Source organism: Pristiophorus japonicus, chromosome 5, assembly GCF_044704955.1.
Source record: "Pristiophorus japonicus isolate sPriJap1 chromosome 5, sPriJap1.hap1, whole genome shotgun sequence".
NCBI lineage: Eukaryota > Metazoa > Chordata > Chondrichthyes > Pristiophoridae > Pristiophorus > Pristiophorus japonicus.
Window position 1 is genome coordinate 176,527,965 of NC_091981.1, and position 19,720 is coordinate 176,547,684.

At 45.2% G+C, this 19,720-nt stretch overlaps 1 protein-coding gene across 5 annotated transcripts in view; it reads left to right on the top strand.

Moving 5' to 3' along the window:
* The window catches only part of tex10 (testis expressed 10), a 193,171-nt gene extending 180,911 nt beyond the window's left edge, over positions 1 to 12,260 (top strand). For 4 of the 5 annotated variants that reach the window (XM_070881113.1, XM_070881111.1, XM_070881112.1 and 1 more), the window contains one exon: positions 11,449 to 12,259. In XM_070881113.1, the coding sequence (XP_070737214.1) occupies positions 11,449 to 11,562 (114 nt within the window). In that variant the 3' untranslated portion in view covers positions 11,563 to 12,259. Of the gene's footprint in view, positions 1 to 11,448 lie in introns of all 5 variants that reach the window. The other variant, XM_070881114.1, reaches the window with a different exon arrangement.
* Positions 12,261 to 19,720: the final 7,460 nt, after the last annotated feature.

Consider the following 19,720-nt stretch of genomic DNA (forward strand, 5'->3'; position numbering starts at 1 on the left):
GATGATGAGTTCAGCTTCGAGGTCAACCGTGATGTTGGTTGCCACTTGTGTGTGTATCGGAGGGTCGAAGTTGGTGGTGTCCTCTTCAGATTGCTCGTGGCTCGCAGTTTGGTTTGGTCCAAATGCTTTCTGCAAGTTAGTCCATTTGCAAGTTTGACCTCAAACACCCTACTTCCTTCTTTGGCTACGACAGTGCCAACAAGCCATTTGGGACCATGTCCATAGTTGAGTACAAATACAGGGTCATTGACTTCAATATCACGTGACAAATTTGCGCGATCACGGTACATGCTTTGTTCATGCTGCCTTCCCTCGACATGATCATGAAGATCAGGGTGGACGACAGAGAGTCTTGTTTTGAGTGCCCTTTTCATGAGCAGTTCGGCAGAGGGAACCCCGGTGAGCAAATGGGGTCTTGTGCGGTAGCTGAGCAGGACTCGGAGAGCCTTCCGACATGCGTTTCAAGCTTTGCTTGATGGTTTGGACTGCCCGTTCAGCCTGCCCGTTAGATGCGGGCTTGAACGGGGCAGATGTGACGTGCTTGATCCCATTGTGGGTCATGAATTCCTTGAATTCAGCGCTGGTGAAGCACGGCGCGTTGTCACTGACAAGGCAGGCCATACATGGCAAACCTGGCTCGTAGGCTTTCGATGGCGGCAGTGGACGTGCTTACAGACATTATTACACACTTCAATCCATTTTGAATAAGCATCCACAACAACCAAAAACATTTTGCCTAGCAATGGGCCAGCGAAGTCAATGTGGATCCTAGACCACGGTTTGGAGGGCCATGACCACAAATTTAGCGGTGCCTCCCTGGGTGCATTGCTCAGTTGAGAGCAAGTGTTACATTGGCGCAGGCAAGACTCCAAATCTGAGTCGATGCCAAGCCACCACACATGGGATCTGGCTATAGCTTTCATCATTGCTATGCCTGGGTGAGTACTGTGTAGGTCACTTGTGAACGTTTCCCTGCCTTTCTGAGGCAAAACCACGCGATTACCCCACAAAAGACAGTCCGCCTGTATGGAACGGCTTGATCTCTTCATGCATCACCGCTGGGATGCTGGACCAACTCCTATGGAGGACACAGCTTTTTTTTTTTACAAGGGACAGTAAAGGATCCTGACTGGTCCAGGTCCTGATCTGGCGGGCCATAACGGGTGACTTTTCATTTTCAAATGCATCCATCACCAAGAGCAAGTCTGCAGGCTGTGCCATTTCCACCCCGGTGGTGGGCAATGTTAGGGCTGACTGAGAGCATCAGCGCAGTTTTCTGTGCCTGGCCTGTGGCGAATTACATAAGTTATATGCAGACAGCATGAGTGCCCATCTTTGGATGCGAGCGGAGGCATTGGTAGTAATACCTTTCCTCTCTGAGAATAGCTATGAGTGGCTTATGGTCAGTTTCTAACACGAACTTAAGCCCAAACAGATACTGGTGCATTTTTTTCATCCCGTAAACACATGCCAGAGCTTCTTTTTCAATCATGCTGTAGGCCCTTTCGGCCTTGGACAAACTCCTGGATGCATAAGCGACCGGTTGCAATGTTCCCGATTCGTTTGCTTGTTGTAACACACACCCGACCCTGTACGAAGACTCATCGCAAGCTAACACTAAACGTTTACATGGGTCATACAGAACAAGCAGTTTGTTGGAACATAATAGATTTCTGGCTTTCTCAAAAGCAGTCTCTTGTGATTTTCCCCCATACCCAGTCATCTCCCTTGCGTAGCAATACATGTAGGGGTTCGAGCAAGGTGCTTAACCCAGGTAGGAAATGACCAAAATAATTGAGGAGTCCCAGGAACAACCGCAGCTCCGTCACGTTCTGTGGTCTTGGCAGGTTCTTAATGGCCTCCGTCTTGGCGTTGATGGGTCTGATGCCGTCTGCTGTGATTCTTCTTCCTAAGAACTTGACCTCTGGTGCCAGGAAAACACACTTCTAGCGTTTAAACCTGTGTCCCACACGATCTAGCCGACTTAGAACCTTTTCCAGGTTCTGCAAGTGTTCAATGGTGTCCCAACCTGTGATCAATATGTCGTCCTGGAAAACCATGGTGCGTGGAACCGACTTTAGCAGACTCTCCATGTTCCTTTGAAAAATAGCCGCAGTCGATCGAATCCCAAACGGGCATCTACTGTAGAGGAACAGATCTTTGTGCGTGTTAATGCAGGTGAGGCCTTTTGAAGATTCCACCAGCTCCTGCATCAGGTAAGCCAAGGTCAGGTCCAACTTGGTGAACGTTTTCCCTCCTGCCAGCGTCGCAAATAGGTCGTCTGCCTTGGGTAGCAGGTACTGGTCCTGCAGCGAAAAACGGTTAATCGTTACTTTATAGTCCCCACAAATTCTGACCCTGCCATTGCCCTTGAGAACTGGAACAATTGGACTGGCCCACTCGTTGAACTCAACCGGCACGATGATGCCCTCTCGTTGCAGCCTGTCCAGCTTGATCTCCACTTTCTCTCGCATCATGTAGGGCGCCGCACGTACCTTGTCATGGATGGGTCGTGTACCGGGAACCAAGTGGATCTGCACCTTCGCCCCAGGGAAACTTCCGATGCCTGGCTCAAACAACGACGGGAACTTGCTCAAAACCTGGGCACATGAGGCTTCGTCGCTGGATGAAAGCGCTTGGATGTCGTCCCAGTTCCAGCGGATTTTTCCAAGCCAACTTCTGCCAAACAGTCTGGGGCCATCTCCTGGTACAACCCATAGTGGTAGTTCGTGCACCGCTCCATCATAGGAGACTTTTACTGCTGCACTGCCAATTATAGGGATCAGCTCTTTAGTGTAAGTTCTCAGCTTGGTATGAATAGGGCTCAGCTTGGGCCTTTGTGCCTTGTTGCACCACAGCCTCCCGAACGCCTTTTTGCTCATGATAGACTGACTCGCACCCGTGTCCAATTCCATGGATACTGGAATTCCGTTCAGTTTGACTTTTAACATGATCGGTGGACATTTCGTGGTGAAGGTGTGTACCCCGTACACTTCTGCCACCTCGGTTTGAGTCTCAAGTTCAGGTTGATCCTCCATGGATCGGTCTTCCTCTGCAATGTGGTGGCTTGCAGGGTTTGCAGCTCGTCTGCACATTCACTGAAAGTGTCCCATTGTTCCACAGCCTTTGCACGCATAGTGTTTGAAGTGGCATTGATGGGCTCGGTGATCACCTCCGCAGTGCCAACAAGATTGCCTCACATTCACACTTGATGGCGGACTCCGAGTCATCTGAGGTCATGCAGCTGCAGGCGTGTACGTTCTACCATATGCATTCCTGCCTGAAAACGACGTTACTTTGTGTACAGTACTTGCCAATGCATCTTTATGCTGCCAAATTTGTTTGGTGTTATCGCTGGTGGACATAAATGCCTGGGCTATCGTTTTGGCTTTGCTCAGGTTCGGTGTTTCAATAGTTTGCGAAGGATAACCTCTTGGCCAATGCCAAGCACAATAAAGTCTCTTAGCATTTGCTCCAGGAATCCACCGAATTCGCAATGTCCTGCAAGGCGCCTTAGTTTGGTGATGTAGCTCATCACTTCCTGGCCTTCAGACCGTTGACATGTATAAAATCGATACCTTGCCATCAGACCGCTCTTCTTTGGATTTAGGTGCTCCCGGACCAGCGTACACAGTTCTTCATACGATTTGGTTGTTGGTTTCACCAGAGCAAGAAGATTCTTCGTGAGGCCATAGGTTGTTGCCCCACAGATGGTGAGGAGGATCGCCCTAAGTTTGGCAGTGTTCTCATTCCCTTCCAGCTCGTTGGCCACAAAGTATTGGTCGAGTCGCTCCACGAAGGCTTCCCAATCGTCACCTTCTGAGAATTTCTCCAGGATACCAACAGTTCTGTGCATTTTCGCGTGATGGTTCATTATCTCGTCGCCAGTTGTTATGTCTCAACTAAAGCAATGTGACTGAATACTGTAGACTTGAGTAAGTGTGACAGTCTCTTTATTCTGACTCCAGAGTGCTGGCACAGCGTGGAAGGCCTGCTTATATGCAGTGCTCCCAAAGGATGCTAGGATGCCTTGCGACTCCAACAGATGCGCCTTCTGGTGGCGGTAGAATGCTGGTTACAAGGTGTTGCATACATAACGCTAACCTTTTGTGTTTCATGCACAAGTACCCCGAGGCCTAGCAATCATGTCCCCGAGCAGCTCGGGCGCTGGAAGACCTGGCTGCAGACTGCATAATCTCAGCATGGCTGAAAGCATTCTGTTGTGGAAGGGGTGCAGAGAGCGGCAGCTGCGAAGGTGGAATGATGATGTCCTGAGAAACTACATCAGTGTCCTATTGGCCCAACAGGCTGATACTTCCCTGGAGCAGAGCATCAGCATCTGCAGAAATCTGGGTGAGGGCAGATTTCTGCCCTGGTTCGACAAGGTTACATCCCCGTTCAACTGATAGGACCCCAGACCAGATGGCAGCGATCATTGCGTCCGTTGAATCTATTTGCCTCTGCCTCTATCTGCAACTGTAGTACACCAGAAAGCTGACTCAGGACACCATGCACTGTTGACATTTGAGTATGGAGGCCTACAATAGCATTGACCTGGTGCTCAATGGTCACTGCAACGTCAGCCATAGCCCGTGCCACCATGCCTCGGACCCCATGGGCACTGTTTGCATCCAGCATCTGTTGGTATCTACCAAGGTCGGGCTCGGTGGGCTACTGAGGCATGCGCAACAGTTGAGGCAGATTCATCCATCCTCATAGCTACTGCATCAAGACTCTGGCACCCTCGCACGTGCACCCAGCAGATCGCTGTGCAACTGCAGGGATTGTCTTGCGACAACCTCTAGGTCGGGCTCGTCGTCAGAGTGCTGCTGAGCATCACTCACGCGCGCACTCACCCTCCGGGGAGCTGGCCCCGGCCTTCCCCTCCCCCGTGGTGTTGCTGGAGGCCATTGGATCCCGGAGCTTTACCCACTTCCGCCTCCCCACCACCCCTTGGTCAGCAGCGCTGCTGGCCCTGCTCTCAGACGGTGCAGCCTCCTACATGAGGTCGAAGAAGGTGTCATCCTGCTCCTCCTCGTCCTCTTGGTCGTCGCCAGCATCTGCACCCATGGAAGGCACCTGAGAAGACCCCAGTGGATCTGGCTGGTCATCTGAAAGCACAAACCCAGAACAGCGGGTTACCTGCAGGAGAGGGGGCCAGGAGCAGGAAAGGCATTCGCAAACGCCAGTTTCATGGAAATAGCTGCACGTTGATGGTTTGAGGGGCAAGTGTCCTGCAGGTCGCTGCAAAGGAACTCAGTATACCGTCGCTGTCCCGAGGAGGGTCGGCCACACCCAGCGCCATTGCATCAGCTTGGACGCCCATCAGGGTAGCTATCCGTTCCTCCAACGAAGTGAGCACTTGGAGGTCTGGCTCCCCTCCACCAATCAGCATTTGCTCCTGTCAGTTGTGCGAGCTTCGACTGTAACAATTAAAGTCGGAGTTGGAGGCCTTCTATCACTATGTCCCAAGTGCCTTACATACTTTACTACATTTTACTCAGAGTCTTCGCAGTTCGATGTAACTACCATTCACGACGTGGACTTGCTGTGGCAATGCTTGAATTAGGATACCAGGACCTAACAGTAACGGAGCGGCTACTGTCTTCGAGAATGAGGCATATGAAGAATGAGGAGTCAACAACAGGCGGGGTGGGTCTGCAGGACCAAGTAGCAAGGTTAAAAGCGCATGCAGGGCCTTGCAGTGGGTGAGACTTCAAATGGGAACCTTGACTGTGGCCTCACCCATTTATAGCATGGATTTGGAAAGATTATATTGAGCAGAGAGTGCACAGTGAGATCAGAGCTTAGCATGTTGAAGTTTGAAATTAAAGATACTCGCCCTCACTAGTCGCGTCGGGTTGTTCCACTTTTTTCTACATTACATTGCTGTCCTTGACACTGTCACTCGCGGACACTTGTTCTGCTATTTCCCTTCATAGCCTTCGGTATGTTTGGGGTTGGGGGTCTCTTCCCAACCTCTGTCCTCAGCACCTGCCGATGCCTCTCTAGGGCATCAAGGAGTGCATCCAGTGCGGTGTCCATGAACCAATGGGCAGGCTGACGAGCTGTTGCTAGTGGGTCTGGCATGCTCAGCTTCTGATTGAGTACGTAGGAAGCGAATATACCCACGAGGCGTTGAGGCGCCCAATCAACGCCTCAATTCAATCCAGTTAGCGCCACTATGTCTGTGGCGCAGCTCCAAATGCTGCCTAAGTCCCGGATGTTGATCCCACGCTTAATGGCCCACTTAGCGCAGCATAGCGCATCCAGTTAAGTGTGCAACGGCGTGATTTTATGCTGCTATCAATTCTTTAGGCTTCAACACTGAATTTCGCATTTGGGGACCGCGTCTGAAGCGAGGCGTTAAAAATTTCTCTCGTGATAACGCCTCAAAAATGGCGGTACCGAATTTTGACCCCTCGGAGTTTATTTTAAAAAGCAAACTAAACTGAAGCTATCACAAAATATGTTTTAATTTCAAAGTTGCTTAGATATATGGAAAAGAACAGGTCGTGAAACTGAGTTCAATGTCAACTAATTTCTGTGATAAAATGACATTTATAGATTACACAAGCATTGCTGTGGTGTTGGGGATATAATCAATTATTTTTGAGCTAATAGCTCATTCCTTAGTTCCCATGATTGTCGATGCCGTATTCGACAACAGAGGTCGGGACGGTCTTGGATCTGGCCTGGATGAACAGGTTCCCACTGGCTCTGTAGTTTAGTTCCACATCAGCGGGGAGCTTGTTGAGTGTGAGGTGGAGCATTGCAGCGAGGAAGATCGAGAAGAGGGTTGGCGCGATGATGCAGCCCTACTTCACCCCAGTCCGGACGTGGATTGGGTCTGTATGGATCCGTTGGTCAGGATCACGGCTTGAATGTCATCGTGGAGAAGGCAGAGGATGATGACAAACTTTTGGGGGCAGTCAAAACGGAGGAGGCCGCTTCATAGTCCCTCGCGGTTGACAGTGTCAAAGGCCTTTGTAAGGTCAAAGAAGGCCATGTACAAGGGTTAGTTGCTGTTCCCTGCATTTTTCTTGTCGAACTAGTCAGAGACTGAACTCCAAGTCATAGTCAACATCTTCGCTAAGGCATACGAAAGCATGGGCCTTACACTAAACGTCCGTAAGGCAAAGGTCCTCCACCAACCTGACCCTGCCACACAGCACTGCCCCCGTCATCAAGATCCACGGCGCTGCCCTGGACAACGTGGACCACTTTCCATACCTCGGGAGCCTATTATCAGCAAGAGCAGACATCGACGATGAGGTTCAACATGGCCTCCAGTGCGCCAGCGCAGCCTTCGGCCGCCTAAGGAAAAGAGTGTTCGAAGATCAGGCCCTCAAATCTGCCACCAAGCTCATGGTCTACAGGACTGTAGTGATACCCGCCCTCCTGTATGGCTCAGAAACGTGGACCATATACAGTAGACACCTCAAATCGCTGGAGAAATACTACCAATGATGTCTCTGCAAGATCCTGCAAATCCCCTGGGAGGACAGATGCACCAATGTTAGCGTCCTCAATCAGGCCAACATCCCCAGAATCGAAGCACTGACCACACTCGACCAGCTCCGTTGGGCGGGCCACATTGTTTGCATGGCTGGCACAAGACTCCCAAAGCAAGCGCTCTATTTGGAACGCCTACACGGCAAGCGAGCCCCAGGTGGGCAGAGGAAACGTTTCAAGGACACCCTCAAAGCCTCTTTGATAAAATGCAACATCCCCACCGACACCTGGGAGTCCCTGGCCAAAGACCGCCCTAAGTGGAGGAAGAGCATCCGGGGGGGGGGGCACTGAGCATCTCGAGTCTCGTCGCCAAGAGCATGCAGAAAACAAGCGCAGGCAGTGGAAGGAGCGTGCGGTGCACCAGTCCCACCCACTGTTTCCTCAACGACTTTCTGTCCCACCTGTGACAGACTGTAATTCCCATATTGGACTGTTCAGTCACCTAAGAACTCACTTTTAGAGTGGAAGCAAGTCTTCTTCGATTTCGAGGGACTGCCTATGATGATGATGTGATGCAATGCTGTATTGATAGATGTATCTTTATGAGATTAAAGTTGAGATGTTGTCAACTTCATGTAGGGACTTTTGCATAGTTGCTAGCCTAGTAATGGTTACAAATCGAAAGGGTAGAGATGTTTCACTGTCTGGCGCACATGGCTTTCATTATAATGAACAGAATCAACGCTAGACTATGAAAGTAAACTATGAAAAGGGAAAAGATAGTCATCCGTGGCTAAAGAAATAAAGGACGATATCCAATTAAAAACAAGGGCATACAAAGTGGCCAAAACTAGTGGGAGGACAGAAGACTGGGAAGCTTTTAAAAGCCAGCAAAGAACAACTCAAAAAATGATTAAGAAAGGGAAGATAGACTATGAAAGTAAACTAGCACAAAATATAAAAACAGATAGCAAGAGTTTCTATAGGTATATAAAAAGGAAAAGGGTGACTAAAGTAAATGTTGGTCCCTTAGAGGACGAGACTGGGGAATTAATAATGGAGAACATGGAGATGGCAGAAACTCTGAACAAATATTTTGTATCAGTCTTTACGGTTGAGGATACTAACAATATTCCGACAGTGGATAGTCAAGGGGCTATAGGGTGGAAGGAACTTAACACAATCACAATCACTAAGGAGGTGGTACTCAGTAAGATAATGGGACTAAAGGCAGATAAATCCTCTGGACCCGATGGCTTGCATCCTAGGGTCTTAAGAGAAGTAACGGCAGGGGTTGAGAATGCATTGGTTGTAATTTACCAAAATTCCCTGGATTCTGGGGAGGTCCCAGCAGATTGGAAAACTGCAAATATAACACCCCTATTTAAAAAAGGAGGCAGACAAAAAGCAGGAAACTATAGACCAGTTAGCCTAACATCTATGGTTGGGAAAATGTTGGAGTCCATTATTAAAGAAGCAGTAGCAGGACATTTGGATAAGCAAGATTCAGTCAGGCAGAGTCAGCATGGATTTATGAAGGGGAAGTCATGTTTGACAAATTTTCTGGAGTTCTTTGAGGATGTACAAACAGGGTGGATAAGGGGAACCAGTGGATGTGGTGTATTTGGACTTCCAGAAGGCATTTGACCAAGGTGCCACATAAAAGGTTACTGCACAAGATAAAAGTTCACGGGCTGGGGGTAATATATTAGCATGGATAGAGGATTGGCTAATGAACAGAAAACAGTGAGGGGATAAATGGTTCATTCTCTGGCTGACAACCAGTAACTAGTGGGGTGCCGCAGGGATCAGTACTGGGACCCCAACTATTTACAATCTATATTAACGACTTGGAAGAAAGGACTGAGTGTAATGTAGCCAAGTTTGCTGACGATACAAAGGTGGGAGGAAAAGCAATGTATGAGGAGGACACAAAAAATCTGAAAAAGGACATAGATAACCTAAGTGAGTGGGCAAAAATTTGGCAGAGGTGTATAATGTTGAAAAGTGTGATGTCATGCACTTTGGCAGAAAAAAATCAAAGAACAATTTATCATTTAAATGGAGAAAGATTACAAAGTGCCGCAGTACAGCGGGACCTGGGGGTACATGTGCATGAAACGCAAAAGGATAGTATGCAGGTACAGCAAGCGAGCAGGAATGGTATCTTGGCCTTTATTGCAAAGGGGATGGAGTATAAAAGCAGGGAAGTCTTGCTACAGCGCTATAAGGTATTGGTGAGGCCACACCTGGAATACTGCATGCAGTTTTGGTTTCCATATTTACGAAAGGATATACTTGCTTTGGAGGCAGTTCAGAGAAGGTTCACTAGGTTGATTCTGGAGATGAGGGAGTTGACTTATGAGGAAAGGTTGAGTAGGTTGGGCCTCTACTCATTGGAATTCAGAAGAATGAGAGGTGATCTTATCGAAACGTATAAGATTATGAGGGGCCTTGACAAGGTGGATGCAGAGAGGATGTTTCCACTGATTGGGGAGACTAGAACTAGAGGGCATGATCTTAGAATAAGGGGCCGCCCATTTAAAACAGATGAGAAATTTCTTCTGAGGGTTGTAAATCTGTGGAATTTGCTGCCTCAGAGAGCTGTGTAAGTTGGGACATTGAAGAAATTTAAGACAGAAATAGACAGTTTCTTAAACGATAAGGGGATATGGGATTATGGGGAGCAGGCGGGGAAGTGGAGCTGAGTCCATGATCAGATCAGCCATGATTTTATTAAATGGCGGAGCAGGCTCGAGGGGCCGTATGGCCTCCTCCTGTTCCTATTTCTTATGTTCTTATAACAATCCAGTTCTAAATAGAATTGATCTAATTGCTCTCGGTGGTGGGAGAATCATTTTCTGTGACTTTCCCCAGGTTATTGTTTCTTCTCGGTCTTTATATTTCCCTGGGCCATACACAGATTATTTTTGCAAGTGGCCTGCTGAGATGATGTTCTCTCCCACAGAATGGTGATTGGCTGGAGGCACGAACACTTGTCTGACTACATTGACCCAGCAATGCGTTGCACCACTCTGCTCCTTTTTGTCTAATATTTGGCAGGGATAGAAAAAACTACACCCTGGATGGGGATGTGGTTGGCCTTCACTGGTTATCTCCCTCGACAATGCAGCTAAGATTAGAACAATAGAAAGCACAAAGTAGTGTCCTTCAAATGTGTGATTCAGCACAATAATGCACACATTCTTATTGTATCACAAATTCTCACTATATCACTAAAGATATTCTACTAAAAGGTTAGTTCACTTAAAATGTAGAATAGGCAGTGAACTATTATATTTTTCAATGTATATTTCTTGCAAATGTTCTCCCTTCCATTCTTCTGAAGATCTTGACTTTCTGGGGTCTGACTTTGGAAGTGCTGATCAACCTCTGGTAACTCACCCAACTAGCTATGTTTTGTGTGTGAGCATGGGGAGAGTAACATCACAGATTATCCTGTTCTTGCCCAAAATTCACAACTCAGTCTGAGTTGCTGGATATAATTCAGACATAGGAATCCTGACAGTTTTTCTTCCCAGTCCAGAGTCTCTGAGGTCATTGTAATACTCTGCTGAGATTGGCTAATTCAGCAAAGATCAGGTACCAAACCTGGAACATTACTGGTCTCAAACTCTGCTACTCCATTTATAAACTTCTTGAGTCATTAGGTAAGCTTATTTTTACATTTTTGACCTACAGAGGCCAGAGAGCGTAATAGACCTAACGTGCAATAATAGAAATTTAAACGGTCTTGTATATATTGGAGTAGGTTTAGGGCAGGCAGTAGTCCAATAGGCTTAGGAGTATTTAGTACTATAGTAGAGATGTGAAGTGGAAGATGAAGTCACCACTAACAATTCCTCCTTCTTCCTCTCCCAAAAAATGATATGTAATCTACGTAGGACAGAGAAAAAATGGATATGAAGGGTTTGAAAAACAATTGAAGGAGAAATGGTTGGCTTTTTTGACCTTCCATGTTATTTTTTTCAGAACTTCAAGACTGAAGATTTCCAAGAGCAATGGTTAACAGATCTTCATTACTGCTTCAGAATCTACCTTACAGCGCAGCACAGAAGTTCAGCCAGTTTCCCAGTGGCCTATTAAAATCAGTGAAATCCAGCAAAATAATGACACCAACTCTTTAAAAAGTGCTTGCATCAAAGGACAGTTAGATTTAATGGAGCTACAGATAAATATAGAACTGAGTTTATGAACATATAGAATAAGATGAAAGAACTAAATGCTCAGATGTTTCTCGGGATAGATACCTTTAGCTTGAAATCCATAGGGATAACAACACTTCATTTGTTGTATAACAGAGGTTAGACATATTCATTGGTTGAGGGTGATAATAGCATTTATCAAGAGTTATACTCATTCTGTTGGATAACATCCTGGAAATTTGCATGGGATAATCTGTACTCAACATATTAACAGGAAATCTGTTTGCAATAATAACTTTTCAAGGTTATGCTCAGTGAAAGTGTAAAGATTTTAATAAACCTGCAGAAATGTCTTTATTGCAGTTTCTTGAGAACCAATTGCACGTGTGCCTAAAATGTTTCATAGCTACTTTCAAATTTGCTTTTGCTTTCCTGATCAGTCATTTTCACTACATATCCATTATATGTTAATGATTACAGAAATGCTCCCTGTTCTTTTTGTAAGAGTGCAAATAAATTCTTTCCAAAATGTTTAACTATGAAACTTGATTATGTATCCTTTCAGCTATCAACCAACATGCTTGGTCATATCTTCTGTTTAATGGCAAGATTTTTTCTTATGTTCTTGTTTGTGATCATTTATTTTGTTACACCAATAAACAAAATATGAATAAAAGCCTTTATTGAAAATGCATATATTCATTTAATAAAAACTACAAAAATAATTCATCTGTATTAACATGAGGCATTTTTGATACACAATGTAGTTTTAACAGCACAGTAACATAGATTCCTAGATACATGGTTAAGCACAGATGAAGTAGATCTATAACTATTACAATGGAAGTCTTGTAAGTTGTGGAACGCCACCAGATAATATTGTTCAGCTAGTGCAGGTGTGGATGTAAAATGTATTCGTTCCATTTGCACAAACTGAAGCTGCTTGCCACATAATGGCTAATTACTATATTTGGATATTTTTGTTCTAAACTTAAAGCATAATACTGTGCCTGTAGTTAGTGATTGCAAGTGAATGGCTAAATTATATTTTATCTAAGCAGAAGAATGATATTCCAAGGTGTTTTGGCAGTGTGTAATAAAAGGACGTGTACATTATGCATGGAACGGTGTCAGACACTAGTCCAGTTGAACTAGCAACTGCAGGTTACTCCTGTTAATTCAGTCACTTTTTTTTACTCAAATGTGAATTAACCAGTAGTTTGAATTAAATAATTCTAATAATAGCACAGAATACATGTCTGTATGATTTCAATTCAGATTTACAAATAATTGCAATTAAAAGTAGACTAATATAAATATTGGTGCCAAAGGTTTAACCCTTTCATCCCAAATATAGTGTGAAGGGGAGAGGATGCAGAATTCTTGAAATGCATTCAAGAGAACTTTTTTATTCAGTATGTAGCTAGCCCAACACGAGAGGGGAGCGGTCTTGGATTTAGTTTTGGGGAATGAAGCTGGGCAGGTTGAAGGGGTATTAGTGGGAGAGTGCTTGGGTACCAGCGACCATAATTCAGTCAGATTCAAGTTGGTTATGGGTAAGGACAAGGATACGCCTGGAATAAAAGTCCAAATTTTGCTAAGTTAAGGAGTGATTTGGCCATAGTGGATTGGAAACAACTACTTGTGGATAAATCAGTATCGGAACAGTGGGAGGCATTCAAGGAGGATATCTGGAAGGTGCAGGCCAAACATGTGCCCTTAAAGAAAAGGTTGGGAATAATAATTCTAGAGCCCTCTGGATATCTAGGGACTTATAGGGGAGGATAAAGAAAAAAAGGGAAGCTTATGTCATATACCAACAGCTAAATACTATAGAATCTTTAGAGGAATATAGAAAATTAAGAGGCAAAATTAAAAAGGATATTAGGAATGCTAAGAGAGAGCACGAGAAATTCTTGGCTAGTAAAATTAAGGAAAACCCTAAGATGTTCTATAAATATATTAAGAGTAAGAGGATAACTAAAGAAAGGATAGGGCCTATTAGAGACATGAGGGTAATATTTGTGTGGAGGTGGAAGATGTTGGTAAGGTTCTTAACAAATACTTTGCATCTGTTTTCACAAAGGAAAGAGGCAATGCAGATACTGCTATCGAGGAGGAATGTGATATTCTGGATGGAATAAATATAGTGAGAGGAAGTATTAAGGGGTTTAACAGCTTTGAAAATAGATAAGTCCACAGGCCCAGATGAAATGCATCCCAGGCTGTTGAGCGAAGTCAAGGAGAAAATAGCAGAGGCCTTGACCATCATTTTTCAGTCCTCTTTGGATTTGGGCATGGTGCCAGATTAGAGGACTGCTAATATAGTACCCTTGTCTAAGAAGGGAGAAAGGGATAGGCTGAGTAATTACAGGCCTGTCAGCCTAACCTCAGTGGTGGGAAAACTATTGGAAAAAATCCTGAAAGACAGGATAAATCTACATTTGGAAAGGCAGGGATTAATTAGGGACAGTCAGCATGGATTTGTTAAGGGAAGATCATGTTTGACTAAACTGATTGAAATTTTTGAGGAGGTAACCAAGAGAGTGGATGAGGGTAGTGCGTACGATGATGTGTATATGGACTTTAGCAAAGCTTTTGATAAGGTCCCACATGGTAGACTGGTCAAGAAGGTTAAAGCCCATGGGATCCAGGGCAAAGTGGCAAGTTGGATCCAAAATTGGCTTGGAGGTAGGAAGCAAAGGGTAATGCTTGATGGATGTTTTTGTGACTGGAAGGATGTTTCCAGTGGGGTTCCGCAGGGCTCAGTACTGGGTCCCTTGCTTTTTGTGGTATATATCAACGATTTAGATTTGAATAATGATTAAGAAGTTTGCAGATGACACTAAAATTGGCTGTGTGGTTGATAATGCAGAAGAAAGTCATGGGCTGCAGGAGGATATCAATCTATTGGTCAGGTGGGCAAAGCAGTGGTCAATGGAATTTAACTCCGAGAAGTGTGAGGTGATGCATTTTGGGAGGGCTAATAAGGAAAGGGTATACGCATTAAGCGGTAGGCCACTTAATAGTGTTGATGAACAAAGAAACCTTGTAGTGTTTGTCCACAGATCCCTGAAAGTAGCAGGCCAGGTGGATAAGGTGGTTAAGAAGGCATACAGAATGTTTGCCTTTATTGGCTAAGGCATAGAATATAAGAGCAGGGAGGTTATGCTTAAATTGTATAATACTTTGGTTAGGCCACAGCTGGAGTACCGCGTGCAGTTCTGGTCGCCGTATTATAGGAAGGCCGTAATTGCACTCGAGGGGTTGCAGAGGAGATTTACTAGGATGCTGCCTGGAATGGAGAATCTTAGTTATGAGGACAGACTAGATAGGCTGGGTTTGTTCTCATTGGAACAGAGGAGGTTGAGAGGAGACCTCATTGAGGTGTACAAAATATTGAGGGGCTTGGACATAGTGGATAGTAAGGGCCTATTTCCATTGGTGGAGGGGTCTATTACGAGGGGGCATAGTTTTAAGATGGGTGGTGGGTTTAGAGGGGATTTGAGGGGGGGCTTCTTTACACAGAGGGTTGTGGGGATCTGGGCCTCGCTGCCTGGAAGAGTGGTGGATGCAGAAACCCTCACCACTTTTAAGAGATGGTTGGATGGGCACTTAAAGTGCCGTAACCTGTAAGGTTACGGACCTAGAACTGGTAATTGGAATTAGACTGGATGACCTTTTGTTGGCCGACGCAGTATTAATGGTAAGTACTGCAGGGAATTGAATACGGCCAGGGTGATCTCTTGGACTAGTTTCGATTGCCTGGATGGGTCGGAGAGGAATTTTCCCTTTTTTTTTCCTCCCTAAATTGGCCTGGGTTTTTATCTGATTTTTGTCTCTCCCAGGAGATCACATGGCTCCGGTTTGGGTGGAGTGTAGAATGTTTCAGTATAAGGGGTGTCGCAGTTGTGTGAGTTGGGCTGGGTGCTCTTTGCCTTTCCGTCATTGTTCATTGGTTTATATGTAACCTTCAGGGCTGCTGACTAAGGGCCGTGCTGAAATGGCCTCCTGCGCGGTAAATTTCTATGTTTCTATAATTCCTGTTGTAGAAACATAGAAAATAGGTGCAGGAGTAGGCCATTCGGCCCTTCGAGCCTGCACCGCCATTCAATGAGTTCATGGCTGAACATGCAACTTCAGTACCCCATTCCTGCTTTCTCGCCATATCCCTTGATTCCCCCTAGTAGTAAGGACTACATCTAACTCCTTTTTGAATATATTTAGTGAATTGGACACAACAACTTTCTGTGGTAGAGAATTCCACAGGTTCACCACTCTCTGGGTGAAGAAGTTTCTCCTCATCTCGGTCCTAAATGGCTTACCCCTTATCCTTAGACTGTGACCCCTGGTTCTGGACTTCCCCAACATTGGGAACATTCTTCCTGCATCTAACCTGTCAGAATTTTAAACGTTTCTATGAGATCCCCTCTCATTCTTCTGAACTCCAGTGAATACCAGCCCAGTTGATCCAGTCTTTCTTGATATGTCAGTCCCGCCATCCCTGGAATCAGTCTGGTGAACCTTCGCTGCACTCCCTCAATAGCAAGAATGTCCTTCCTCAAGTTAGGAGACCAAAACTGTACACAATACTCCAGGTGTGGCCTCACCAAGGCCCTGTACAGCTGTAGTAACACCTCCCTGCCCCTGTACTCAAATCCCCTCGCTATGAAGGCCAATATGCCATTTGCTTTCTTAACCGCCTGCTGTACCTGCATGCCAACCTTCAATGACTGATGTACCATGACACCCAGGTCTCGTTGCACCTCCCCTTTTCCTAATCTGTCACCATTCAGATAATAGTCTGTCTCTGTTTTTACAACCAAAGTAGATAACCTCACATTTATCCACATTATACTTCATCTGCCATGCATTTGCCCACTCACCTAACCTATCAAAGTCACTCTGCAGCCTCATAGCATCCTCCTCGCAGCTCACACTGCCACCCAACTTAGTGTCATCCGCAAATTTGGAAATACTACATTTAATCCCCTCGTCTAAATCACTCATGTCATATTTCACCTCTGAGGGATTCGATGCAAATGGGAGTGTGTAAGCACACTTAAAAGTCTGCTGGATTTGTATTCACTATCACTTCTGTGCATCAGGTGTTAAGGAAAAGGCACTTGTGGTGATTTGCTAAACACCAGAAAATTTGACTGAGGGGCTAGCTTTTGAAGGACAGCAATATTCCACATAAAAACTTAAGTACACTTTTTTAGGCTGTATGAATTTGGTTTGAAAGCATTCTGATTTATGGGTGGACCCAAAAATTTTATGGTTAAAAATAAATTCCACAGGAAGAGCAAGTTGAATACCCCTCCATGAGAAAGAGTGGAGCAAATATAAATTTTAACTTATTTATTGCATCGTACTTTGACTTTCATTTGATTTTAATTGTTCAATATTAGGAACTTTGAAAAAAATTTCTGATGCCTTACAGGGCTGGCCTGAGGGTCTAATATATTGATTGTGTAAGTGGTGTGATTAGAAGCTCTCCAATTGTTCTTTTTTGCAGTTGTGCTACTGTGTAAGTGTACAAGTTTGAATTAATACGGTTAATGTTGAGCAGCAAAAAAAATCAGTGGAATACAAAGAACACTTCAGGATTGGGAGTTCAGCTTTGAGTTCCAATTGGACTGCAATTAAACTTGAGCGGTTAAAATGCTGAATTGTGTTTAAATTCATTCACCTTTTTAAGAACACAGCTTAATTTACGGAAGACCGTTCATGGAAGAGTCTGATTCCTTGTGCTCAACCTCAAAGTTTCTGAGTTTGAGCATTGAGACTAGTTGTGGACAGAAGAGACCTACGCAGGATAATGGGCTTCACCTGAACATGGCTGGGACCATGTTCTCGCAAGGATAGTAACTAGTGTGGGGAAGAATTTGAGCTAATATAGCAGGAGGAGAGAGAAGACAAGATGGGAAAGCAAAAGGGACAAGGATTTTTTAAATTTGTTCCTGGGATGTGGGCATTGCTGGCAAGGCCAGCATTTATTGACCATCCCTAATTTCCCCAGAAAAGGGCCGCTGTCTTGATGATCTGCAGTCTAGGTGGTGAACGTACTCCCATAGTGCTGTTGGGGAGGCAGTTCCAGGATTTTGAAGGAACGGCAATATATTTCCAAGTCAGGATGGTGTGTAACTTGAAGGTGATGACATTCCCATGGGCCTGCTGCCCTTGTCCTAGGTGGTAGGGGTCACAGGTTTGGGAATCGCAGAAGCTTTGGTGAGTTGTTGAAGTGTTCTTGTAGATGGTACACAATGCAGCCACTGTGTGCCGGTGGTGGAAGGAGTGAATGTTTAAGGTGGTGGATAGGGTGCCAATCAAGCTGCTTTGTCCTGAGTGGGGTCGAGCTACTTGACTTTTGGTGCTGCACTCATCCAGGTAATTAGAGAGTATTCCATCACACTCCTGACGTGCCTTGTAGATGGTGAAAAGGCTTTGAGGAGTCAAGAGATGAGACATTCACCGCAGAATACCAGCCTCTGACCTGCTCTTGTGGCCAAATTATTTATGTGGCTGGTCCAATTAAGTTTCTGGTCAATGGTGACCCCCAGGATGTTAATAGTGGGGGATTCGGTGATAGTAATGCTGTTGACTGTCAAGGGGCAGTGGTTAGACTCTCGCTTGTGGAGATGGTCATTGCCTGGCACTTCTATGGTGCGAATGATACCTGCCACTTATCAACCCGAGCCTGAATGTTGTCCAGGTCTTGCTGCATGTGGACATGGACTGCTTCATTATCTGAGGAGTTGCGACTGGAACTGAACACTGCAGTCAGCGAACATCCTCACTTCTGACCATATGATGGAGGGAAGGTCATTGATGAAGCAGCTGAAGATGGTTGGGCCTAGGACACTGCCCTGAGGAACTCTTGCACGATGTCCTGGGTCTGAGATAATTGACCTCCAACAACCACAACCATCTTCCTTTGTGCTAGGTATGACTCCAGACAGTGGAGTGTTTTCCCCCTGATTTCCATTGACTTAAATTTTACTGGGACTCCTTGATGCCACACGGTCAAATGCTGACTTGACGTCAAGCACAGTCACTCTCACTTCACCTCTGGAATTCAGCTCTTTTGTCCATGTTTGGACCAAGACAGTAAGGAGGTCTGGAGCCAAGTGGTCCTGCCAGAACTCAAAAAGAGCATCGGTGGGTAAGTGCCATTTGATAGCACTGTCGACAACATCATCCATCACTTTGCTGATGATTGAGAGTAGACTGAAGGGGCAGTTATTGGCCAGGTTGGATTTGCCCTACCTTTTGTGGACAGTGCATACCTGGGCAGTTTTCCACATTGTTGGGTAGATGCCAGTGCTGTAGCTGTACTGGAACAGCTTGGCTAGAGGCGCGGCTAGTTCTGGAGCACAAGTTTTCAGCACGACAGCTGGGATGTTGTCGGGCCCATAGCCTTTGCTGTATCCAGTGCATCAGCCACTTGATGTCACGTGGAGTGAATTGAATTGGCTGAAGACTGGCTTCTGTGATGGTGGGGACCTCAGGAGGATGATGTAGATCATCCACTCGGCATTTCTGGCTGGTTGGAAATGGTTTGAATGTTTGTAAAAAAAACATTAGGCACCACATTAAAGAAAGGACAAAAAAACCATAGAAAGCATAATGGATAGATTCACCAAGTTGATGCTAAGAATGGGAAACAAAGGGATTTGAGGTACTGTACTATTGGGACTATTGGAGCACTGAAGGCTGAGAGATTTAATTGAGGTTTTTTAACATTTATCAAGGGTTTTGATAGTGAATAAGGAAGATTGTTTCTTCTGATTGATGATTCAATTACAAGTGATCATCAATCTAAAATTGTCACTTCGAGTGAGGAAAGAGGTTAGGAGGAATTTCATTATGCAGTGGGTTCCTGAAACATGAAAAACTTAAAAGCAGAGACCATTGCATCTATTCCGGGATTTAAAAAAATAAATATTAGAAGATACAAGGCTATGGAGAAAAGAGTGAGGCAGTGTGACTAAGTTTAGATTGCTCTAGCAAAGATCTAGAACAGACCTGATGGATTGAGATCACCTCCTTCTGTGCTGGGAACATTTTTGGTTTTGTAGAAAAAAAAAAGGAAAATT